This window comes from Saccopteryx bilineata, chromosome 7, assembly GCF_036850765.1.
Source record: "Saccopteryx bilineata isolate mSacBil1 chromosome 7, mSacBil1_pri_phased_curated, whole genome shotgun sequence".
Lineage (NCBI taxonomy): Eukaryota > Metazoa > Chordata > Mammalia > Chiroptera > Emballonuridae > Saccopteryx > Saccopteryx bilineata.
The window spans coordinates 14,364,420-14,391,865 of record NC_089496.1 but is presented as its reverse complement, the minus strand read 5'-3'; the positions used below and the strand labels follow the sequence as shown (position 1 = coordinate 14,391,865).

Below are 27,446 nucleotides of genomic sequence, written 5' to 3'. Positions count from 1 at the left end.
GCTTTATTCTCAAAGATTATTCTGTGCAATGAGTTAGAGGGAATGAAGGTGCCGAGAGAAGGCATAGTCTGTCTCCACGAGTCTCCACACACCCGAGAAGCGTTTCTTTTGTTTAATGACTCCAGCCCACATCCAGACTGCCCCCTGCGACTCCTGAGCCTCCTGGTTCTGTATTCATATTTCCTCCCACAGCAAACAGAAGTCAGTCCATTGGTCTGAGATGGCAGCTCCCATCCAAAGGACCTTCTGCTGTTGGGAACACGGCCTCTTGCATTCCCAGTTATCCTGAAGGCTGTTATAAAGAACACTTTTATAAATTATTACTAAGGGCTTACCCGCTTAGTTTGGCAGCTGCGATTGTTCACCAGCTATCCGGGGCTGTGGCATGTGGAGACAGGGCCTTAGTAAATTTTTTGAAGTTGCCTCTTTCTCTCCACCTGTAAACCTGCATCACTACTTTAGAGAAACCTAGAGGCATTTAATTCACAACTTATTTTTAACCTAAAGCACTCTTAAGAAGAGCAGGTGAATTCTGGAAAGCTCTGTGAAGATAACTAACCTTTCATCATCAGGGACTGGGGCAAGAGTTAGCCTCACTAATTTGAAAGCACACTAGTGGGGACTTGGTTTGATGTTGACTTTTCCTTTCTCTTTCTCTACACCCAGCTGTGACGAACAGTGGGGAGGCCTATACTGTGAAGAGCCTGAGACATCCCTTCCAACTCAGCTCAAAGACAACTTCAATCGAGCGCCATCCAACCAAAACTGGCTTACTGTGAATGGAGGGAAGTTAAGTACGGTGTGTGGAGCTGTGGCTTCAGGAATGGCTCTCCATTTCAACGGGGTGAGTGTTCAGCTACTGGTTATTCATTTCTGCATTCTCTGAGTTTCCCCCAAATGGTGGAGTCTCTTTTGAAGTTTAATTGGCAGATCACGATACAGAGTTATGGCCCTGGCCAGTTGGCTCAGTGGTAGAGCACCAGCCCGGTGTGTGGAAGTCGCAGGTTCAATTCCCACAGGAGAAGCAATCATCTGCTTCTCCACCTTCCCCCTCCTCTACCTCTCTGTCTTCCTCTCCCAAAGCCATGGCTTGAATGGTATGAGCAAAGTTGGCCCCGGGCACTGAAGACTACTACGTGGCCTCACCTCAGGCACTAAAATAGCTTGGTTGCCAAGCAACAGAGCAGCAGCCCAGAAGGATAGAACATCGCCTGGCAGGGGGCTTGCCAGGTAGATCCCAGTTGGGGTGCATGTAAGAGTCTGTCTCTGCCTCCCTGTTCCTCACTTAATTAAAAAAAAAAGATACAGAGTTATAAATTCTAGTAACAAACTATAGAAATGATCCCTGAAAGTATAGTCTTTAGAATTATAAACTCTAAATGCACAACCCTGATCTGAATTTGCAACTTTATATACATATCAGAATATGCTAATTATTTCCAGCATTTTCCTATCACAAATCAGTTGAGGCATTTTGGTTATTCAGGGTACAGCCAGCAAGAAGCACATTTAAGTATACGTTTTGGGGACTAAATCAGTTTCCATCCAGCGTGAGAAGGCCTTCCATCTCCACGATGCTGTACTTGAAATCTCTTGAGCTTGCAACAGATTTTGGATTTAAGGAGTCAAAATAAGGAAAATGAGCTTTATGTTTCCTGAATTTATTAATAACAATGATCCTTTCTGTAAATTACCCAAGAAATAATAATTGTTAGTAATTACTAGATACTTGTATTCAGAGCAGATTATTTTGTGAATAACAGCAGCAGTATTAGAAAATTCTTTCAGAAATTTATACTCACTGTACATTGCTGCCAAAGATGACTTGTTTAAAAGCAGTGTTTCTCCAATACCATGATTAAATATGCTGCACAGGCAGTGTAGTTCTTTAAAATTATAAATTCACTCTCAGTTCTTTATTCCCCTATCATGCCCTCCTTTAGAATTTGCACTTGTGCCAGTGATGTGTGTTATTTGTCTTCAGCGCCGTAGGCCTCAGTAACGAGAACACTCCACATCTAGGATGACTGTGATCAGCAGTGCTGACAGGGAGGGCAGCATTGCTCACAGCGCTCCTCCTAGCTCGGGTGGGACTCTGTGGCCCCGCTTTCCTCACAGGCTCAGCAAGAAATCGCTGCCTGTCCACATTAATGAAATGAAAGAGATTACATTAAAATCAGCTATAAAACTTTAAATTAAAAGCATTATCTCTAATTATTATAAATGCCTATGAATAACTGGGAATAATTTAATTAAAACTTGGAACAGTTATTTTAATTCCAGCTCTCATCTTATAAAGAACTAGAGGTGACGTCACGGAAATGGCGCCGTGAGCAGCGCGTCCGACAGATCTCCCCAAAATCACAACAAATTTATCAACTAGAAACAGAAAAATTTATCCTCAGAGCATTCCGGAGTTCCACACAAACTGAAAGCAAAAGGACTGTTATCACTTGAATCTTCATTCAAGCTGCGGAGGGAGTGCGCCTGTGGTGAGTCGGCCCACACTCAGGGAGCGGCGGCCGACGTGCGCCTGGTGCCGCGGTCCGGTCACAGAGCGAGCACCGCTAACATTCCCAGCGGCCCGCGCACTGCGAGTGAGAGTCCCCAGCCACTGGTGCCTGGAGCACCCCATTCGCGCGCGTGCCCTGGGCGTCCCACGCACCCAGAGTGCCCTACTGGCACGCACACCCAGGGTGCCCCATTATCCTGCGCCCGGTGCGACCCAGCCGCCAGCGGCGGGGCGAGCGGGAGAGGCGCCAGGGCGGTCTTTCCTACTTGGGAAATTCTCGCCATGGGCGGGGCACCTCACCCAGCCATTCAAGCTAACAATTAAGCGTTGGGGGAGGGGCGCGCAGGCAGCCTGAAATACCTTCGGGAGCACAGCTGCGGACCCAATCACTGAAATTAGCTTAACCCATGAAATCTGCGCACCCACAGGGCTCTAATTGAAAAGATCTCTCTCAGTTCAGCGATCCAAGACAAGAGGCGTGATATTTTTTAGTGCCTCTCGCTAAAGGGGAGGGGGCAACTTCTGATTGATAGAGTCTCCATATTCAGGGATAAACGCTAACAAGAGGGACTTGGCAGATAATAAGATCTATACTACACTAGTCGCAAGCAGAGACTAGTGCCTCTTCTTCCCAGCCAAAACAGGCTACAAAGTGTGGAAAGCCTGGGTTGAGTGGTCCAACTGAATGCTAGGCGCTGAACAGTCACCTTGACAACAATTGACTCCCACCCCCGCCTGATTACACTGGAGGCTCTGACTGCCAGAGCCTTTCCCAAAGCCTTGCGCTGAGTGGGGATAGAGTGGGGATTTCCTAGTTCTTTGAGCCTCTTACTCCCCAGGCAGAAGCAGTTGCAGCCTTATAGCTGCATCACCAGGCTGCTAATTCAGGAAGGGGGGACTAGGAGAGAGATTCCAGGAAAGCAAACTCTCTCATCGTTGGACCCTGCAAACGCCAACAAGCCTTGACTACCAGCAAGACTAAAGCCAATTATGTGACATTGCCATAGAATCCCATCAACTGCAAATCCCTACCTAAGTGTGACACAGGGGCAGAGCCTGGGGTACAGAGTCACCGACCAGGAAGAGGGAGAGAAAAGAAAAAGGAAGAAGTTAACCTCTCAAAATCAAGAAAAATCCACAGATTTTACAACTTGTTCCACTAATTTTTTTGTTGTTGTTGTTTCTTCTATCTTATTGCCTTTATTATTATTATTTCTATTTCCTCCACCTCGGTCCTTTTATTCTCTGCCCATCTTATGCTTCCCTTTTCTTGAACTACACTACCCATGAGTGTTACATTTTATTTCTTTTCTTCATCCTCACCCTCCTTTAAGGTTACACTCTAAAACACTTAACTCTCACTCTCTCCTCTTTTTTTTTTTGTTTTGCTTTATTTTGTTTTTTTCTCTTCCTTTTTTTTTCTTCCTTCATTTTTCTCTTTTTCTTATTTTTTCCTTTCTATTTGTTTTTTCTTTTCTCGTTTTACTTTTCCTCCTATTTAATCCTCAATCACAAACAAATTATTTAATTTGGGACTCAAGGGATTTTTTTGGTTTTATTTTTCTTTTTTGCTTCTGTTTATGTTTTTTGTTTGTTTGTTTGTTTATTTTTGTGGCATTTTGGGTACTTTTTACATTGCCTTTTAACTCACTAGCATTCCTCCCAACCCAAGGTCTCCATTGTATTTAGTCTTCGCTCCACTTAATACAACAGATTTTTACTTATTATTTTTATTTTTTTCTTCTTTATTATTCTTCTTTTTTCTCCTTTTTTCTGGTTCCCTCTTATCCCTCTCATTATATCTCTTAGTCGACCATCACTTACAAGCAAATCATCTTATGCTTGTCTAAGATTTTCTTCCTTTTTTTTTTTTGAATTTAGTAGGTCCCTACTCCCTTTTTTTGCCCCTTGAACTCTTCACCCCAAATCAGGCCCTCCATTATAGGCAGTTTTTGTTCCATTTAGCATAATATAATTCACAGGTCATCACGATATTTCCCTGAGCAGGGGAGAGGAGGGAAAGAGAAGAAAGAAAAAAGGGAGAAATAATAAATTATTACTGTTTTTTTTTTGTGGGGTGTTTTACCTTTTTTTTTTTTTTTTTTTTTACTTTTTACTCTTTATTAATTCTAATTAGTGCTATCAACAAGAACACCCTCAGATGCCAATAAGAAAGAAGAAATCGAATATTATGGATACAAAAGATAGAGAGGTAACACAAATAGATGTGGAAAAATCTATGGAGAAAAGACTTAACATATTGGAAGCCTTGGAGCTAAATGACAGAGAATTTAAAATAGAAATCTTAAAAATACTCAGAGATATACAAGAAAACACAGAAAGGCAATTTAGGGAGATCAGAAAACAACTCAATAAACACAAAGAATATATTACCAAGGAAATTGAAACTATAAAAACAAATCAAACAGAAATGAAAAACTCAATTCACGAGCTGAAAAACTCGTGAGCTTGAGGTAACAAGCTTAGCTAACAGAACAGCCCAGATAGAAGATAGGATTAGTGAAATAGAAGACAAGCAACTTGAGGCACAACAGAAGAAGAAAGAGACTCAAAAATAATAAAAAACGAGAAAGCCCTACAGGAATTGTCTGACTCCATCAGAAAGAATAACATAAGAATAATAGGTATATCAGAGGGAGAAGAGAAAGAAAATGGAATGGAGAATATACTCAAACAAATAATAGACGAGGACTTCCCAAGCCTGTGGAAAGAACTAAAGCCTCAAATTCAAGAAGCAAACAGAACTCCTAGTTTTCTTAACCCTAACAAACCCACTCCAAGGCACATCATAATAAAGATGACACAAACCAATGACAAAGAAAAAATTCTCAAGGCAGCCAGGGAAAAGAAGAGTACAACATATAAAGGAAGGCCTATTAGATTATCATCAGATTTCTCAGCAGAAACTCTACAAGCTAGAAGAGAGTGGACCCCAATATTTAAAGCCCTGAAAGAGAGGAACTTTCAGCCAAGAATACTATACCCATCAAAGCTATCCTTCAAGTACGAAGGAGATATAAAAACATTCACAAATACAGAAAAGATGAGAGAATTTATCAGCAGAAAGCCCCCACTCCAGGAAATACTAAAGGGGGTTTTCCAACCAGATTCAAAGAACAAAAGAAAACAAAACCACAAGTAACAGCTCCACCAAGAACACAATAAAACCAAACTTAAACTGTGACAACAAAGGAAAAAAAGGGGGGAGAGGATGGAGATTAACAGTAGCAAAGGACGATGAAGTGCAGAAATACTCATAAGATAGGGTACTACAATGAATATGGTAGATACCCTTTTCATTACTTAATGGTAACCACCCTTGAAAAAACCACCACAAAAACACTTGACTTAAAAAAGGTAGCAACAGAGGAAAGAAGTATGGAACACAAACAAACAAAAACAAATGATAGAAAAACAAAAGAGAAGAATCAAACAAGATACAAAACTAACAGAAAGCAATTTATAAAATGGCAGTAGGGAACCCACAAGTGTCAATAATTACACTAAATGTAAATGGATTAAACTTACCAATAAAAAGACACAGAGTAGAAGAATGGATTAAAAAAGAAAATCCAACTATATGCTGCCTACAAGAAACACATCTAAGCAACAAGGATAAAAACAAATTCAAAGGGAAAGGCTGGAAAACAATACTACAAGTAAACAACACCCAAAAAAAGCAGGTGTAGCAATACTCATATCTAATAATGCTGACTACAAGACAGCAAAAGTACTCAGAGACAAAAATGGTCATTTCATAATGATTAAGGGGAAGTTGAATCAAGAAGACATAACAATCCTTAATATATATGCACCAAACCAAGGAGCACCAAAATATATAAGACAGCTACTTATTACCTTAAAACAAAAACTAACAAAAATACAATCATACTTGGAGACCTCAATACACCACTGACGGCTCTAGATCAGTCATCCAAACAGAGAATCAATAAAGATATAGTGGCCTTAAACGAAATACTAGAACACCTGGATATGATAGACATCTACAGGACACTTCATCCCAAAGCGACAGAGTATACATTTTTCTCTAGTGTACATGGAACATTCTCAAGAATTGACCATATGTTGGGCCACAAAGACAATATCAGCAAATTTAGAAAAATTGAAATTGTACCAAGCATATTCTCTGATCATAAAGCCTTGAAACTACAATTCAACTGCAAAAAAGAGGGGGGAAAACCCACAAAAATGTGGAAAATAAACAACGTACTTCTAAAAAATGAATGGGTCAAAGAAGAAATAAGTGCAGAGATCAAAAGATATATACAGACAAATGAAAATGAAAATACGACATATCAGAATCTCTGGGATGCAGCAAAAGCAGTAATAAGAGGAAAGTTCATATCACTTCAGGCCTATATGAACAAACAAGAGAGAGCCGAAGTAAACCACTTAACTTCACACCTTAAGGAACTAGAAAAAGAAGAACAAAGACAACCCAAAACCAGCCGAAGAAAGGAGATAATAAAAATCAGAGCAGAAATAAATGAAATAGAGAACAGAAAAACTATAGAAAAAATTAATAGAACAAGGAGCTGGTTCTTTGAAAAGATCAACAAAATTGACAAACCCTTGGCAAGACTCACCAAGGAAAAAAGGCACAGGACTCAAATAAATAAAATCCAAAATGAAAGAGGAGAGATCACCACAGACATCATAGATATACAAAGAATTATTGTAGAATACTATGAAAAATTATATGCCACCAAATACAACAATCTAGAAGAAATGGATAAATTCCTAGAACAATACAACCTTCCTAGACTGAGTCATGAAGAAGCAGAAAGCCTAAACAGACCAATCAGCAGGGAGGAAATAGAAAAAACTATTAAAAACCTCCCCAAAAATAAAAGTCCAGGCCCAGACAGCTATACCAGCGAATTTTATCAAACATTCAAAGAAGACTTGGTTCCTATTCTACTCAAAGTCTTCCAAAAAATTGAAGAAGAAGCAATACTTCCAAACACATTTTATGAGGCCAACATAACCCTCATACCAAAACCTGGCAAGGATGGCACAAAGAAAGAAAACTACAGACCAATATCTCTAATGAATACAGATGCTAAAATACTAAACAAAATACTGGCAAACCGAATACAACAACATATTAAAAAAATAATACATCATGATCAAGTGGGATTCATCCCAGAATCTCAAGGATGGTTCAACATACGTAAAACGGTTAACGTAATACACCATATCAACAAAACAAAGAACAAAAACCACATGATCTTATCAATAGATGCAGAAAAGGCTTTTGATAAAATACAACACAAATTTATGTTTAAGATTCTCAACAAAATGGGTATAGAAGGAAAATATCTCAACATGATGAAAGCCATATATGATAAACCATCAGCCAACATCATATTAAACGGCATAAAACTGAGGACTGTCTACCTTAAATCAGGAACAAGACAGGGTTGTCCACTCTCTCCACTCTTATTTAACATGGTGCTAGAAGTTCTGGCCAGAGCAATCAGACAAGACAAAGAAATAAAAGGCATCCATATCGGAAAAGAAGAAGTAAAGGTATCACTTTTTGCTGATGATATGATCCTATACATCGAAAACCCAAAGGACTCCACAAAAAGATTATTAGAAACAATAAACCAATACAGTAAGGTCGCAGGATACAAAATTAACATACAAAAGTCCATAGCCTTTCTATATGCCAACAATGAAACAACTGAGAAGGAACTCAAAAGAATAATCCCCTTCACGATTGCAACAAAAAAAATAAAATACCTAGGAATAAACATAACAAAGAATGTAAAGGACCTATATAACGAAAACTACAAGGCATTATTAAGAGAAATAGAAAAAGACACAATGAGATGGAAAAATATTCCTTGTTCTTGGATAGGAAGAATAAATATAATTAAAATGGCCATATTACCCAAAGCAATATATAAATTTAATGCAATTCCCATCAAAATTCCTATGAGATTTTTTAAAGAAATGGAACAAAAAATCATCAGATTTATATGGAACTATAAAAAACCCCAAATAGCCAAAACAATCCTAAGGAAAAAGAATGAAGCTGGGGGCATTACAATACCTGACTTCAAACTATATTATAGGGCCACGATAATCAAAACAGCATGGTATTGGCAGAAAAATAGACACTCAGACCAATGGAACAGAATAGAAAGCCCAGAAGTAAAACCACATATATATGGTCAAATAATTTTTGATAAAGGGGCCAACAACACACAATGGAGAAAAGAAAGCCTCTTCAACAAATGGTGTTGGGAAAACTGGAAAGCCACATGCAAAAGAATGAAACTCGACTACAGCCTGTCCCCGTGTACTAAAATTAATTCAAAATGGATCAAAGACCTAAATATAAGACCTGAAACAATAAAGTACATAGAAGAAGACATAGGTACTAAAATCATGGACCTGGGTTTTAAAGAACATTTTATGAACTTGACTCCAATGGCAAGAGAAGTGAAGGCAAAGATAAATGAATGGGACTACATCAGAATTAAAAGTTTTTGCTCAGCAAGAGAAACTGATATCAAAATAAACAGACAGCCAACTAAATGGGAAATGATATTTTCAAACAACAGCTCAGATAATGGCCTAATATCCAAAATTTACAAAGAACTCATAAAACTCAACAACAAACAAACAATCCAATAAAAAAATGGGAAGAGGACATGAACAGACACTTCTCCCAGGAAGAGATACAAATGGCCAACAGATATATGAAAAGATGCTCAGCTTCATTAGTTATTAGAGAAATGCAAATCAAAACTAAAATGAGATACCACCTCACCCCTGTTAGATTAGCTATTATCAACAAGACGGGTAATAGCAAATGTTGGAGAGGCTGCGGAGAAAAGGAAACTCTCATCCACTGTTGGTGGGACTGTAAAGTAGTACAACCGTTATGGAGGAAAGTATGGTGGTTCCTCAAAAAACTGAAAATAGAACTACCTTATGACCCAGCAATCCCTCTACTGTGTATATACCCCAAAACCTCAGAAACATTGATACGTAAAGACACATGTAGCCCCATGTTCATTGCAGCACTGTTCACAGTGGCCAAGACATGGAAACAACCAAAAAGCCCTTCAATAGAAGACTGGATAAAGAAGATGTGGCACATATACACTATGGAATACTACACACTATGGAATACTACTCAGCCATAAGAAATGATGACATCAGATCATTTACAGCAAAATGGTGGGATCTTGATAACATTATACGGAGTGAAATAAGTAAATTAGAAAAAAACAAGAACTACATGATTCCATACATTGGTGGAACATAAAAATGAGACTAAGAGACATGGACAAGAGTGTGGTGGTTACCAGGGGTGGGAGGAGGGAGGACATGGGAGGGAGGGAGGTAGAGAGTTAGGGGGAGGGGGAGGGGCACAGAGAACTAGATAGAGGGTGATGAAGGACAATCTGACTTTGGGCGAGGGGTATGAAACATAATTTAATGACAAAATAACCTAGACATGTTTTCTTTGAATATATGTACCCTGATTTATTAATGTCATCCCATTACCATTAATAAAAATTTATTAAAAAAAAAAAAAAAGAACTAGAAGAGAGTCTTCTTAGATACATTGCCCTTTGCAAGTAAGTCCTAATACTGAAATTTCAGAGTTTAGCAGATATTTACTGAGTACTGTGCCTACTGTGTGGTAGAGACCATGCTAGGAGCAAGTATAACAAGAGAGATGATAAGAGAGTGAGTCTTATAATACCGTGTGACTTGACAAGAGATAAAGAGGGGTGGGGGAGGCAGGAGAGGGTAAAGGAGGGGTAAATGGTGATGGAGACTTGACTTGGGGTGGTGAGCACACAATAGAATATACTGTACACCTGAAACTAATTTCATTAACCAATGTCATCGCAATAAATTCAATTAAAAAATTTTTAATTAACCCTTAAAAAAGTCATCTATTGGAAAATTAACTAGAATTGAAAAGCTCTCTAATTTATGCCTACCCAGATTTTTTTTAATTCAAGTGATTACTATTATGATTTCTATCAAATTAAATATTCTATTATTATACTAGTATTAAAATAATAATAGCCCTCCTAACAATTTGTGTCCATAAATGTCTTTAGGGTTTGTCATTCTGATATTTCAGGTTTATGTATATTCAAAGTCTATTTTGTTTTTTATGTGTATTGGACTTTAGTGTGTGTATATTATATATATATATAGAGAGAGAGAGAGAGAGAGAGAGAGTGTATATGTGTGTGAGAGAGAGACAGAGACAGAGAGAGGGACAGATAAGGACAGACAGACAGGAAGGAGAGAGATGAGAAGCATCAGTTCTTTATTGTGGCAACTTAGTTGTTTATTGATTGCTTTCTCATATGTGCCTTGATGGGAGGGGGGCTACAGCAGAGCAGCTGAATCCTTGCTCAAGCCAGAGACCTTGGGCTCAAGCCAGTGACCTTGGGCTTCAAGCCAGCGACCTTTGGGCTCAAGCCAGTGAACATGGAATCATGTCTATGAGCCCACACTCAAGCTAGCAACCCCGTGCTCCAGCTGGTGAGCCTGCACTCAAGCCAGAGACCTCGGGGTTTAGAACCTGGGTCCTCCACATCCCAGTCCAACTCTATATTCACTGTGCTACCACCTGGTCGGGCTGGACTTTAGTACAGTGGTTCTCAAACTTTTTGAAGTCAGGGCGCATTTAAAATCCTAAAAATAATTGTAGGCGCACTATACACAAATTTCTGAGAAATATGATATAATAATTAAGTCAAATATTAAGTCCAAGCATGTTTTTATGGTAATTAAATGAAATAAATACAACAAAATTCAATTTATTCTGACATTAAAAAACATTTTTATGTTACATTTTTTGAGTTATGCTTTTTAGAATTTGTAAAAAAGAGGGGTTAAAAAATAAAAAAACTACAAAAAAGTGATCTTTTTATATATATAGATACATTCTTAGTAAGATTTAGTAAATTCAGCAGGTCCCAGCACGAATGTGTTAAGTTTTTTCATTCTTGTGTTTATGAGAAACATGAGCCTGATGTGTCCTAGCAATTTCTTCAATGTTTGGGCATATATTTGAAAGGCAAACTCTCATTTCCTCATCAATACATTGAAGAATTCCTCTCTTTTTACTCTTGTGTTGAGGGTAGAAAAATCCTAATTCACCGAACTAGGATGTTGAAAATTGTAGTAAAGTGTTCAAAGCTTTTTTAGATATTGCCACATATTCTTTTATAGAAATCCAAAAGGCTTCAAGAGATGATTCCTTATGTTTAATCATCAATACACAATCAGTGAATATAGCTGCCAGTTCCTCTTCTTCTGTTAATGTTAAACCAAAATCACTTGAAGCTTCCATGAATGGGTTTCTAATCTAATTGTATTGTTCAGTGTTAAGTGATGGAAAATGCTATAAATTAAATTCTGCCCATCAACCTTGAAGTCCTATTTTATTTACACTTAACTTTTGCTCACTTCCAGAATTGGATTCTTCAATATCATGCTTCTTTTTGAGAAATCTATCCATTTTATTTGGGTGTGTTTATCTAAAAATAATATAATGATATGTTAATAATAAATATAATAATAATGTGTTAACAAAAAGAGCGGTATTTCCGTAATGAAATGGTCTAATAAAGTAACTATATTTATTTTTATATCTGGGCACATGCCGTGAACCAGTGCAGCCAGTAATTCTAGGTCCCGAGTGGGAATGGTGCAGAATTAAGAAAATATACAGAGTTAAGAAAATATAGGGTATGGAGGGCCCTGTAATAGGTGCTGGCAGGAACAAAGTGCAACCAAAAACTGCATCTTCCTTTATTTATAGGGCAAAATGAGGCCATTAGCAAATCAATGGTCTCTGATCACGTTTCCAAGGCAACCCAAGAATTTTACCAACTGCAGAAAACCCCCACCATACATATTATCTTAACTTTACACCAAACAAAGGATAGAAGAAACTTACCTCCAGTCTTTCTGGGGAACATGGGGGGTAGTGTAAACAATCCAGCACCACAGCGTAACAGCCTTTTGCAACCTAATCAGGCAAGTGAGGTGGGGGGTTGGGCAGACTGTCAGCTTACAGTCAATTCCCCACACCTCTGTCCCCCAAAACTCTAAACTCCAAAAACCATGTTGGCTTTTTGGTCCCCAACAGGCACATATTTCTCTGGAATACCATAGGGTGCACCTGGAAATCTTCTAAGGCAGGGGTCCCCAAACTACGGCCTGCGGGCCACATGCGGCCCCCTGAGGCCATTTATCCAGCCCCCACCACACTTCCAGAAGGGTCACCTCTTTCATTGGTGGTCAGTGAGAGGAGCATCCTGTGCTCCTGGAGTACTGTATGTGGCGGCGACGCAAAGCGCGGCGTTGCTCATATACATACAGTACTACTTCCGGTGACGCGGGGCGCACACATCACGGCTCCAGAAGCGTGTCATATCACTTGTTACAGCTAGCAGTGACAAATATGGAACCGGACATTGACCATCTCATTAGCCAAAAGCAGGCCCATAGTTCCCATTGAAATATTGGTCAGTTTGTTGATTTAAATTTACTTGTTCTTTATTTTAAATATTGTATTTGTTCCCGTTTTGGTTTTTTTTACTTTAAAATAAGATATGTGCAGTGTGCATCGGGATTTGTTCATAGTTTTTTTTTATAGTCTGGCCCTCCAATGGTCTGAGGGACAGTGAACTGGCCCCCTGTGTAAAAAGTTTGGGGACCCCTGTTCTAAGGTACACCAGTGTGCCCTGGTGCACACTTTGAGAACCCACTGCTTTAGTATATTGTTTTAATTTTTATTGAATTTTTTGGGTGACATTGGTTAATAAAATTATATAGGTTTCAGGTGTAATTCTATAATACATCATCTATATATTGTATGTTAATCACCCCAAGTCATACTACATTTTATAGGCGTATTTACCTGTTTCTTCATTTAAACAATATACACTGAGAACAAAATTCAATATCATTGTGCCTAACACTTTTGCAGTTAACCCACCAATGACTTGTAACAGTTATTTAATATCCAAGAAATGCTCCAAACCTTGGAGAATTTCTAAGTAATTTTCCTCTGAAACTGAAGTCATCTTTTGCCAAGAATAAATACATTCAACTATGAAACTTTTCATGGGTTTATAGAAATTAAAAAAAACTCTATGTGACTTATAATACAAAATAAAAATAAGAAGGGTGGGAGCCATAGAAAACCTATAACCTGCAGTCACAGTTCCTTATCCCTGTCTGTTGCATTCTGCTTTCCTTAGGGTTGCACTCGACTGCTGGTCACCACGGATCTAAACCTCACTAACGCGGAGTTTATCCAGTTTTACTTCATGTATGGATGTCTGATTACACCTAACAACCGTAACCAAGGTGTTCTCTTGGAGTATTCTGTCAACGGAGGCATTACCTGGAACCTGCTAATGGAAATTTTCTATGACCAGTACAGTAAACCTGGGTTTGTATTCTATTTTATCTCTAATAACTAGTATGATTATTAAAGATTCTTGGTAAGATCCGCCAGTCATCAATCAGAGGCACCAAAGGGGACCTCGACCTTACTCATCTGTAGAGGATGTCTCTGAGACTGAAATGAAGATAAGGGTTTTGAAATGGATAAGCTGGCTTGGGTTGTTAAGACCAACTAGTTTTCACATCCCAGAATAAGATAAAATACATTATCACAAGGCCAATAATGGATAGATCCAGCACAAAAAGTCTTGTCAATTCATGAAACAAAAACCCACATAAATTCATTAAGTTCAACAACATTGTGGGAAAATGGAAACAAAAATTATTTATTTATATAGTGTTCACTCCATTTTAGAGAATTGCAAGCTAAAAAATAAATACAATAAAAGGTAAATATCCTTAAAAATCTAAAGAGTCTAGTTTTCAATTCCGTATTTAAAAACCCTGAATAAACACAGTGCATGGGTCATTTTTAAAAATGTATATTCTTGAAAGGCAGAAAGCAATTAATGTGACTGATTAGAAAAGTCAAAAAGGTGTTAAAAAGGAAAAGAGCATATTTATTAAAGTAGGAGAAGCAGAAGGAAGAGGAGGGCAAGACGAGAAAGAAGGAGAAAGGAGAAGGTTGGAGGAGAGGAGAGGGGAGGAGACAGAGGAGGGGAGGAATGAATACAGCCCAATCCAGAAGAGAAAACGCACCCCACCCAAGAAAGAAAAGATGAAGACAGACTAGACATAGATAATCCCTAAATTCATGGCAGACCAGGTATAGGCTAAAAATTGGGTAAAATAAAAGCAATTTTAAAATATTATAAATGATTATTTCTATTCAATATATTAGTTAAAAATAGCTTCAGCTTGAATGACAGAAAACCCAAAATAGCATAAATGAAGGGGATTTTTTCCTTTCTTATGTAAATAGCACAGGGCTGCTGCAGGGCTTCCCCCAGCGAGAGGCTACAGGCGCAGGCTTCTTCTACCTTGTACTGTGGTCACGCCCAAGACAGGGCTTCCAAGGGGCTCTGCACACTCCCGCCAGCAGGAGGACAGGCAAGGGGGTGTGCTGTCTCCCTTCAAGGACACTTCTTGACAGTTGCCCATGTTTCATTCCCGTTCCTGTAGCCAGAACCTAGTCACAGAGACACACCCAGATGCAAGGGTGTCTGGATGCATTATCTTTATTCTGATGACTGCTTGCCTGACTATAAAGATGAGCTCCTATCATAAAGGAAGAGGGGAGAATAGCAATCGAGGAAATGCCAGCAGTCTCTGTCACAAGCAAAAAATTTAAGTTTTGCACTTGGATTAAAGTTGGATATCAATAAAAGAATCCAATAGAATCTAAGTTGTCATATTGCAAAAAATGTGCTCATCTATTCGTAGGAGATAATAGACCAAGTATAGGTAGGGGTCCTCAGGTTACAACACAGTTCCGTTCTTATGACTGTGATGTAACCCGAATTTTTGTGTAAGTCGAAACAAACCCTAGCCTAACACAAACAGAACAGTTGTACTTTTAACAGTCTAAAATGGCATAGGTAAGCATATTGGGGAATGCCAACTTCCTCACTCATAGGCTGTGTTACTGCATATCCTTCTGCCATGCACAACCAAACTAGTTCACCCATGTAGCCCGTAAGTACAGCAACAGCGTAAGCTGAAACACACCATCTCAGTTTTTTTAAGTTTTTATGGGAGTGAGCGTCGTAAATTCAAAACATTGTATGTCAAGACTGTTCTAACACGAGGACCCCTATAAACTATATACTTGGTCTTCATGGAAAGTGATAAAGATTCTCCTGACCAGTGGTGGCACAGTGGCTAGAGTATCAACCTGGGATGCTTAGGTCCCAGGTTTGAAACCCCAAGGCCACCAGCTTGAGCATGGACTCACCTGGCTTAAGCACAGGGTCACCAGCTTGAGCATGGGATCATGGACATGATCCCATGGTTTCTGGCTTGAGCCCAAAGGTAGCTGGCTTGAAGCCCAAGGTCACTGGCTTGAAGCCCAAGGTTACTGACTTGAGCCCAAGGTCGGTAGCTTGAGCAAGGCTTACTGGCTCAGCTGGAGTCCCTGGTCAAGGCACATATGAGAAAGCAATCAATGAACAACTAAGGTGCCACAATTACAAGTTGATAATTCTCATCTCTGTCCTTGCCTCTCTCTCAAAAAAAAAAAAAAAAGAGAGAGAGAGAGAGGGTGGGAGGGAGAGAGGGAGGGAGGGAGGGAGGGAGGGAGGGAGGAAGGAAGGAAGGAAGGAAGGAAGGAAGGAAGGAAGGAAGGAAGGAAGGAAGGAAGGAAGGAGGGAGGGAGAAAGGAAGAGAAAGGGAAAGAGGAAGGAAGAGAAAGGGAAAGAGGAAGGAAGAAAAAGTGATACTCTCAAGTGTGAGATCCTGATACGTACAGGGAGAAGAAAGTTATGTTTCTGTAGGATCAAAATATAACTGTCTAGCCTGACCAGGTGGTGGCGCAATGGATAGAACATCAGTCTGGGACTCAGAGGACCCAAGTTCAAAACCCCGAGGTCACGGCTTGAGGACGGGCTCACCAGCTTGAGCCCAAAGGTCACTGCCTTGAGCAAGCAGTCTCTGGCGTGGCTGTAGCCCCTCCCCCCCCTCAAGGCACATATGAGAAAGCAATCAATGAACAACTACGGTGTTGCAAAAAAGGATTGATGTTTTTTGTCTTTCTCCCTTGCTGTCTATCTTTCCCTATCTGTCCCTCTCTCTGTCTCTCTGTCTCTCTCTCTCTCTCTCTCTCTCTAAAAAAGAAAAAAATTAAAAATAGAATAACTGTCTAATCTACTTTCATTTTCTAGAGGAGAAACTAATTGACCAAGGTAGGAACAGTGGTCATGATTTAAACTGTCAGGAGCCTTCGATAAATTCCTACTCCAAAGGTTTCTAAAAGGTGGTCAACAATTTATCAGATAAATTCATTTAGAAACGGGAAAGAAAAACAAAGCTAAAAGATAATTGCTCTGGGTAATGAAGTTTGATTGTGCATCCCTCCAGGAAGGGATAGATTTCTGATATTATTGAGTAAATTTTAAAATGTTAAACACACCAAATCAATGGAAATAAATTGTAGAAAGACCTTACAGAATGAACATACAAAAAGAGGGTTCAAGGGGTTCAGATGACCTTCAAAATTGAGATGCATGAGGAAATGAACTTTGAAAAAGACTGTTTTTCTTCAGAACGATGGTCTCCAAACTCTCCGTAACTACACAGTGAAAGACTAGGGCTCACAATCTGCACTCTCCTTCCCTAAGACCAGGATCCAATAAGCTGTCATGTCCCAAAAAGTATTTACAATCCAGGTACTGGAAATCAACTAAAAACATCCCCTTGCCCTTCTTTTTTTTTTTTGAGAGAGAGAGAGACAAGAAGGGGGGAGAGAAGCATCAACCTATAGTTGCAGCACCTCAGTTGATCATTGATTGCTTTCTCATATGTGCCTTGAGTGGGCAGCTCCAGTTGAGCCAGTGACCCCTTGCTCAAGCCTGTGACCTTGGGTTCAAGCCAGCGACCATGGGGTCATGTTTATGATGCCACGCTCAAGCCAGCAACCCCATACTCAAGCTGGTTAGCCCACACTCAAGTCAGCAACCTCGGGGTTTTGAACCTGGGTCCTCAGCCTCCCAGACCCATGTAAAAGCATCCTAGCTTTGAATGGATCTTGATTGATCCCCATCTGGAACACTGTGTCTAACCTGTTCACTGTTCCTCAAGAAAGACATAAATGAGAGAAGGGAAAGGAAACTAACAACAAGATACATGTAAACAAAACTAAAATAACAAAATCTCTTCTGTGTAAAAGACAAAAACAACAAGGGTCATCATCAGAGCTCTCAGCCTAAGGGTCCTTCACAGGATGAACTCGGACTTGTTGGCTCTGTCCTGAAGCACTAATAGTAAGAGGCAACCTTTGAAAGTAAAGGGAGGTGAGTTAGCATGGATTAAAGGGAGATTTTAGGCAGAGGAGAATAAACCTCAGGAAATTATTTTCCCCAGCAGACTTTATGAGTTGTGAATGTAAGTTGTGACTAAGAGGTATTATTTCTAGCTGGTTAAGGTGCATGTTGGAGCGTGGAGCCATGTTCTTCCATGTTTGTCCTTAGTGACTAAGTCAGGGATGGCTTACTGGCCTTGTTAGCCCATGGTGCTCACTCAGCATTTCTTAGTATAATGTTTTCAATAAAACATAATGACAAAATTAATGTCAAACCACAAGCAACTGATAAAGTAGTTACACACAGCCTGTTGCTGTCAGGCAAGAATGTCCAGACATCCTGCCACAATCTAGTGCACATATTTTGAGCAAACTGCCAGTCTTTATTGGGAGCAGAATGAAATCAAGGAGCCAAGAGAAGGAACCAGATGAAATTAACTCCAAGGTGACAAAAGAAAAGTCAGTTGGCTTCTGTCTAGCTGAGTGTGTATAATCTAGGCCCACAGATCCAGAGCAGCCAGGCAAGCAGGAAGTTTTGGAGTCCCTCGAAGGCCTGCCTGGGGGCAGCTGAGTAAGTTGGTGGTTCCGAGAGACTTGAATTATTCACATTCTGTTTCCCCACTTGAGTCACTCGAGAGACTTCATACGATCAAGCCAATTCATCGTGGTTTTTTAAAGTTATTTTAGTCAATGTCCTCTCTTCACCCACTATGTGACATGGTTGTAAATCTTTTCCTTATATGAGACATTTGACAAGACTTTCCCCACCCCCACCATCATTTTCATACAGATTTGTGAATATCCTTCTCCCTCCTGATGCTAAAGAGGCTGCTACTCGATTCCGCTGGTGGCAGCCGCAACACGATGGCCTGGACCAGAACGACTGGGCCGTGGACAACGTGCTCATCGCCGGCTCTGCCGACCAGAGGACGGTGATGCTGGACACCTTCAGCAGCGCCCCCATGCCCCAGCACGAGCGCTCCCCTGCAGACGCCGGCCCTGTCGGCAGGATCGCTTTCGACATGTTTATGGAGGACAAAACTACAGGTAACTTTTCATAATTAAATAAAAATCCAGTGGGAATGCAGTTTGGATTTCAGTCTTTTCAAAGAGTGGAATATGAAACCTTTTACAGATTCTCAAATGGTATAGGAACAGTGAAAGGGATCACCCTTTTATTTTACTCGACTTTCCGGGTTTAACTTATAACTAAATCTTTTCTTTCATTCAAGCCATCAAGTATGTTTTTTTGATGGAATTTTATTAATTTTTTATTGAAATTAACTTGTGTTTACATACATTCTGGTGTTGCCCCGAATGCATCGCCCCCCCCATATTCCCCTCAACCTCTCTCCCTTGCCCTGCTGCCCATAACGCCTTCCCCCTGCCCTTCAGGTTTATCCCATCCTGTCATCCCCTTTTCCTCTGGTCCCTTTGATCTCTCCTCTGTCTCAGTTCCATTCCTAAATTCACATTGTTCATTGGATTCCTCAAATGAGTGTAATATTTTTCTTTTTCTGCCTGGCTTATTTCACTTAACATAATAGTTTCCATATCCATCCATGTTGTCGCAAAAGGTAAGATTTCCTTATTTTTCATGGCCCCAAAGTATTCCACTGTATAAATGTACCACAGCTTTTTAATCTACTTGTCCACTGATGGACACTTGAGCTGTTTCCAGATTTTTGCTATTGTGAACAATGCTGCTATAAACATGGGGGTGCATTTCTCCTTTTGAAACAGTGCTATGGTGTTCTTAGATTATATTCCTAACAGTGGGATAACCGGGTAAAGAGGCAGTTCACTTTTTAATTTTTTGAGGAATCTCCATACTATTTTCCACAGTGGCTGCACCAGTCTGCATTCCCACCAGCAGTGCAGCAGAGTCATCTTTTCTCCACATCCTCGCCAGCACTTAATCTGTGTTGTTTTGTTGATAAGCGCCATTCTGACTGTTTTGAGGTGATATGTCATTGTGGTTTTAATTTGCATTTCTCTAATGATTAGTGATGTTGAGCATTTTTTCATATGCCTATTGGCCATCTGAATGTCCTCTTTGGAGAAGTGTCTATTCATTTCTTTGACCCATTTCTTGATTGGATTGTCTTTCTGGTGTTGAGTTTTGCAACTTCTTTATAAGTTTTGGTTATTAACCCCTTATCAGACGTATTGTCGAATGTGTTCTCCCATTGTGTAGTTTGACTTTTTATTCTGTTCTTATAGTCTTTAGCAGTGCAGAAGCTTTTTAGTTTGATATAGTCCATTTGTTTATCTTTTCTTTTATTTCACTTGCCCGTGGAGATAAATAGGCAAATATATTGCTGCGACAGATATCAGAGAGTTTACTGCCTGTTTTCTTCGAAGATGCTTATGGTTTCACGCCTTACATTTAAGTCTTTTTTATATATATAAATAATTTTATTTTTTTAATGGGGCGACATCAATAAATCAGGATACATATATTCAAAGATAACAAGTCCAGGTTATCTTGTCGTTCAATTATGTTGCATACCCATCACCCAAAGTCAGATTGTCCTCTGTCACCTTCTATCTTGTTTTCTTTGTGCCCCTCCCCCTCCCCCTTTCCCTCTCCCATTCCCCCCTCCCCCCCGTAACCACCACACTCCCATCAATGTCTCTTAGTTTCACTTTTATGTCCCACCTAAGTATGGAATAATGCAGTTCCTGGTTTTTTCTGATTTACTTATTTCGCTTCGTATCATGTTATCAAGATCCCACCATTTTGCTGTAAATGTTCCGATGTCATCATTTCTTATGGCTGAATAGTATACCATGGTGTATATGTGCCATATCTTCTTTATCCAGTCATCTATTGACGGGCTTTTTGGTTGTTTCCATGTCCTGGCCACTGTGAACAATACTGCAATAAACATGGGGCTGCATGTGTCTTTATGTATCAGTGTTTCTGAGTTTTTGGGGTATATACCCAGTAGAGGGATTGCTGGGTCATAAGGTAGTTCTATTTTCAGTTTTTTGAGGAACCACCATACTTTCTTCCATAATGGTTGTACTACTTTACGTTCCCACCAACAGTGTATGAGGGTTCCTTTTTCTCCATAGCCTCTCCAACATTTGCTATTACCTGTCTTGTTAATAATAGCTAATCTAACAGGTGTGAGGTGGTATCTCATTGCAGTTTTGATTTGCATTTCTCTAATAGCTAAAGAAGATGAGCATCTTTTCATATATCTGTTAGCCATTTGTATTTCTTCCTGGGAGAAGTGTCTGTTCATATCCTCTTCCCATTTTTTATTGGATTGTTTGTTTGTTTGTTGATGAGTTTTATGAGTTCTTTGTATATTTTGGATATTAGGCCCTTATCTGAGCTGTTGTTTGAAAATATCATTTCCCATTTAGTTGGCTTTCTGTTTATTTTGTTATCAGTTTCTCTTGCTGAGCAAAAACTTCTTAGTCTGATGTAGTCCCATTCATTAATTTTTGCCTTCACTTCTCTTGCCTGTGGAGTCAAATTCATAAAATGCTCTTTAAAACCCAGGTCCATGAGTTGAGTACCTATGTCTTCTTCTATGTACTTAATTGTTTCAGGTCTTATGTTTAGATCTTTGATCCATTTTGAGTTAATTTTAGTACAGGGGGACAAACTGTAGTCCAGTTTCATTCTTTTGCATGTGGCTTTCCAGTTTTCCCAGCACCATTTATTGAAGAGGCTTTCTTTTCTCCATTGTGTGTTCTTGGCCCCTTTATCAAAAATTATTTGACCATATATATGTGGTTTTATTTCTGAACTTTCTATTCTGTTCCATTGGTCTGAGTGTCTATTTTTCTGCCAATACCATGCTGTTTTGATTGTCGTGGCCCTATAATATAGTTTGAAGTCAGGTATTGTAATGCCCCCAGCTTCATTCTTTTTCTTTAGGATTGCTTTGGCTATTCGGGGTTTTTTATAGTTCCATATAAATCTGATGATTTTTTGCTCTGTTTCTTTAAAAAATGTCATTGGACGGTGGAGCGTCGGCCTGGCGTGCGGAGGACCCGGGTTCGATTCCCGGCCAGGGCACACAGGAGAAGCGCCCGTTTGCTTCTCCACCCCTCCGCCGCACTTTCCTCTCTGTCTCTCTCTTCCCCTCCCGCAGCCAAAGCTCCATTGGAGCAAAGATGGCCCGGGCGCTGGGATGGCTCTGTGGCCTCTGCCTCAGGCGCTAGAGTGGCTCTGGTCGCAACATGGCGACGCCCAGGATGGGCAGAGCATTGCCCCCTGGTAGGCAGAGCGTTGCCCCATGGTGGGCGTGCCAGGTGGATCCCAGTCGGGCGCATGCGGGAGTCGGTCTGACTGTCTCTCCCTGTTTCCAGCTTCAGAAAAATGAAAAAAAAAATGTCATTGGAATTTTGATGGGAATTGCATTAAGTTTGTATATTGCTTTGGGTAATATAGCCATCTTGATTATATTTATTCTTCCTAACCAAGAACAAGGTATATTCTTCCATCTCATTATATCTTTTTCGATTTCCCTTAACAATGGTTTATAGTTTTCATTATATAAGTCCTTTACATTCTTTGTTATATTTATTCCTAAGTATTTTATTTTTTTTGTTGCAATCGTGAAGGGGATTATTCTTTTGAGTTCGTTCTCAATTGTTTTATTGTTGGCATATAGAAAGGCTATTGATTCTGTATGTTAATTTTGTATCCTGCAACCTTACTGTATTGGCTTATTGTTTCTAGTAGTCTTTTTGTGGATTCTTTGGGGTTTTCGATGTATAGGATCATATCATCTGCAAAAAGTGATACCTTTACTTCTTCTTTTCCGATATGGATGCCTTTTATTTCTTTGTCTTGTCTGATTGCTCTGGCGAGAACCTCTAGTACCACATTAAATAAGAGTGGAGAGAGTGGACAACCCTGTCTTGTTCCTGATTTAAGGGGGAAAGCCTTCAGTTTAGTGCCATTTAATATGATGTTAGCTGATGGTTTATCATATATGGCTTTCATCATGTTGAGATATTTTCCTTCTATACCCATTTTGTTGAGAGTCTTAAACATAAAATTGTGTTGTATTTTATCAAAAGCCTTTTCTGCGTCTATTGATAAGATCATGTGGTTTTTGTTCTTTGTTTTGTTGATATGGTGTATTATGTTAACCGTTATACATATGTTGAACCATCCTTGAGATTCTGGGATGAATCCCACTTGATCATGATGTATTATCTTTTTAATATGTTGTTGTATTCGATTTGCTAGTATTTTGTTTAGTATTTTGGCATCTGTATTAATTAGAGATATTGGTCTGTAGTTTTCTTTTTTTGTGCCATCCTTGCCTGGTTTTGGAATGAGGGTTATGTTGGCCTCATAAAATGTGTTTGGAAGTATTGCTGCTTCTTCACTTTTTTGGAAAACTTTCAGTAGGATAGGAAACAAGTCTTCTTTGAATGTTTGATAAAATTCGCTGGTATAGCCGTCTGGGCCTGGACTTTTATTTTTGAGGAGGCTTTTAATGGTTTTTTCTATTTCTTCTCCACTAATAGGTCTGTTTAGGATTTCTGCTTCTTCTTGACTCAGTCTAGGAAGGTTGTATTGTTCTAGGAATTTATCCATTTCTTCTAGGTTGTTGAATTTAGTGGCATAAAGTTTTTCATAGTATTCTACAATAATTCTTTGTATATCTACGGTGTCCATGGTGATTTGCCCTCTTTCATTTTGGATTTTGTTTATGTGAGTTCTTTCTCTTTTTTCCTTGGTAAGTCTTGCCAAGGGTTTGTCAATTTTGTTGATCTTTTCAAAGAACCAGCTCCTTGTTCTATTAATTTTTTCTATAGTTTTTCTGTTCTCTATTTCATTTATTTCTGCTCTGATTTTTATTATCTCCTTTCTTCAGCTGGTTTTGGGTTGTCTTTGTTCTTCTTTTTCTAGTTCCTTAAGGTGTGAAGTTAAGTGGTTCACTTGGGCTCTCTCTTGTTTGTTCATATATGCCTGAAGTGATATGAACTTCCCTCTTATCACTGCTTTTGTTGCATCCCATAGATTCTGATATGTCGTATTGTCATTTTCATTAGTCTGTATATAACTTTTGATCTCTGCACTTATTTCTTCTTGACCCATTCATTTTTTAAAAGTATGTTGTTTAGTTTCCACATTATTGTGGGATTTTTTTCCTCTTTTTTGCAGTTGAATTCTAGTTTCAAGGCTTTATGATCAGAAAATATGCTTGGTACAACTTTGATTTTTCTGAATTTGCTAATGTTGTTTTTGTGGCCCAACATATGGTCAATTCTTGAGAATGATCCATGTACACTAAATAAAAATGTATACTCAGTCACTTTGGGATGAAATGTCCTGTAGATGTCTATTATATCCAGGTGCTCTAGTGTTTTGTTTAAGGCCACTATGTCTTTGTTGATTCTCTGTTTGGGTGACCGATCTAGAGCCGTCAGTGGTGTATTGAGGTCTCCAAGTATGATTGTATTTTTGTCAATTTTTGTTTTAAGGTCAATAAGTAGCTGTCTTATATATTTTGGTGCTCCTTGGTTTGGTGCATATATATTAAGAATTGTTATGTCTTCTTGATTCAGTGTCCCCTTAGCCATTATGAAATGGCCATTTTTGTCTCTGAGTACTTTTGCTGTCTTGTAATAAGCATTATCAGATATGAGTATTGCTACGCCTGCTTTTTTTGGATGTTATTTCCTTGGAGTATTGTTTTCCAACCTTTCACTTTGAATTTGTTTTTATCCTTGTTACTTAGAAGAGTTTCCTGTAGGCAGCATACAGTTGGATTTTCTTTTTTAATCCATTCTGCTACTCTGTGCCTTTTTATTGGTGAGTTTAATCCGTTTACATTTAGTGTAATTTATTGACACTTGTGAGTTCCCTATTGCCATTTTATATCTTGCTTTCTGTTAGTTTTGTGTCTTGTTTGATCCTTCTCTTTTGTTTTTCTATCTTTTGTTTTTATTTGGTTGTATTCCATACATCTATCCTCTGTTGCTATCTTTTTTATCTCATGTGCTTCTGGGGTGGTTTTTCCAATGGTGGTTACCTTTAAGTAATGAAAAGGGTTCCTACTCTGTTCATTGTAGCGAACTATTTTGTGAGTACTTTTGCACTCCATCGTCCTTTCTACTATTAATCTCCATCCTCTCCTCCACTTTCTTTTTGTTGTTGTCACAGTTTAAATTTGGTTTTATTGTGTTCTTCTTGGAGCTTTTACTTGTGGCTTTGGTTTTTTTTTTGTTCTTTGTATCTGATTGGAGAACCCCCTTTAGTAATTCCTGGAGTGGGGGTTTTCTGATGATAAATTTCCTCATCTTTTCTGTATCTGTGAATGTCTTTATTTCTCCTTCATATTTGAAGGATAGCTTTGATGGGTATAGTATTCGTGGCTGAAAGTTTCTCTCTTTCAGGACTTTAAATATTGGGGTCCACTCTCTTCTAGCTTGTAGAGTTTCTGCTGAGAAATCTGATGATAATCTAATGGGCCTTCCTTTATATGTTGTATTCTTGTTTTACCTGGCTGCCTTGAGAATTTTTTCTTTGCTGTTCGTTTGTGCCAATTTCATTATGATATGCCTTGGAGTAGGTTTGTTGGGGTTAAGAAAACTAGGAGTTTGTTTGCTTCTTGAACTTGAGGCTTTAGTTCTTTCCACAGGCTTGGGAAGTTCTCATCTATTATTTGTTTGAGGATGTTCTCCATTCCATTTTCTCTCTCTTCTCCCTCTGATATACCTATTATTCTTATGTTATTCTTTTTGATGGAGTCTGATAATTCTTGTAGGGCTATCTCATTTTTTTTAATTTTTGAGTCTCTTTCTTCTTCTCTCTGTTGAGCCTCAAGTTGCTTGTCTTCTATTTCACTAATCTTCTCTTCTATCTGACCTGTTCTATTAGCTAAGCTTGTTACTTCGTTTTTCAGCTCGTGAATTGAGTTTTTCATCTGTTTGATTTGTTTTTATAGTTTCAATTTCCTTGGAAATATATTCTTTGTGTTCATTGAGTTGTTTTCTGAACTCCCTAAATTGCCTTTCTGTGTTTTCTTGTATATCTCAGAGGATTTTTAGGATTTCTATATTGAATTGTCTGTCATTTAGCTCCAAGGTTTCCAATATATTAAATTTTTTCTCCATAGATTTTTCCTCATCTAGCTGTGTTACCTCTCTTTCTTTTGTATCCATGATATTCGATTTTCTCTTCCTTAATGGCATCTGAGGATGGTTTTGTTGATAGTATTAATGAGATTTAATAAAGAATCAAAAGTTAAAAAAATAAAAAATCGAAGAGTTGTTTTTTTTAAAAAAATTAATAATGAAATAAAGAAAAATAAAATTAAATTAAAATTTTAAAAAAAGGAAATTATTCCCCCCCCTCCTTTTTTCCTCTCCTCTCCTCTCCCCTCTTTCTTGAGAAAATCTTGTGGTGAACTCTGAATTATAACAAACAATGCCTGTAATGGAGGACCTGAATTGGGGAAAAGTAATAAAGGGGCAAAAAAAAAAAAAAAAAAAGAAAGAAAGAAAGAAAAAAAGAAGGCGGTATGGACCCACAAAAAGCAAATAAGGAAAAAATTTGGGTCAAGAATAAAATGATTTGCTTTTAGGTGTTGGTTGACTAAGAGTTATGATGAGAGGAATAAGAGGGAAACAGAAAAATGGGGAGACAAATTAAAAAATTACTATTGTATTTAGTGGAACATGATCTAGATAAAATGGAGAGCCAGGGATGGGAGCACTGCTACTGAGTTTAAAAGGTGAAGTAAAAAAACCCCAAAATACCACAAACATAAATTTGAGTCCCAGATAAGATAATTTGTTTGTTATTGAGGTTTGAATGAGAGGAGATGTAAAGGAGAAAGGAAGAAACTAATATAGAGGGAGAAAAGAAAGAGAGAGAGAGAGAAAAAAAAAGGGAACCGTTAAAAGAAGAAAAAAGAAAAAAGAGGAGAGAGAGAGAGAGTTAAGGATTTTGTAGTGCAACCCTCATAGAGAGAAAGGAAGAGGAAAGAAAAGATAATGGGAGATGTAACACTTATGGGTAGTGTAGTTCAAGGAGAGGAGAGGTAAGACCAGCAGAGAGTTAATCGGCCAAATTGGAGGAGGAAAAAAAATATATCAAGAATGAAGATAAGAGAAACAAACGAACAAATATAATAAAATGGGATAGGTTATAAAGTCTGCAGATTATTCTTGATTTTGAGAGGTTATCTTCTTGCTTTTTCTTTTCTCTCCCTCTTCCTGGTCGGTGACTCTGTACCCCAGGTTCTGCCCCTTTGGCACGCTCAGGTAGAGGTTTGTAGTTGATAAGTCTCTATGGCGATGTCATGTATTGTGCTTTAGTCTCGTTGGCAGTCAAGGCTCATTAGCATTTATAGGCTCCAACAGTGAGAGAGTCCGTGTTCCTGGAGCCTTTCTCCTAGTCTTTCCTTCCTCAATTAGTAGCCTGATAATCCAGCTATGGGGTTGCTGCTGCCTCTGCCTGGATAGTAAGAGGCTCAAAGA

The 27,446-nt window shown here is 38.8% G+C and overlaps 1 protein-coding gene and 1 pseudogene across 1 annotated transcript in view; one reads left to right on the top strand and one right to left on the bottom strand.

The window, feature by feature from the left end:
- Window positions 1–27,446, top strand: part of RELN (reelin) — a 673,979-nt gene that overhangs the window by 597,770 nt on the left and 48,763 nt on the right. Inside the window, exons 48-50 of the mRNA XM_066238313.1 lie at window positions 667–844; window positions 13,816–14,009; window positions 18,769–19,025. Coding sequence (XP_066094410.1) covers window positions 667–844; window positions 13,816–14,009; window positions 18,769–19,025 — 629 coding nt within the window. The remainder of the gene's footprint in view (window positions 1–666; window positions 845–13,815; window positions 14,010–18,768; window positions 19,026–27,446) is intronic.
- On the bottom strand, window positions 1,266–1,361 carry LOC136311295 (small nucleolar RNA U3; annotated as a pseudogene).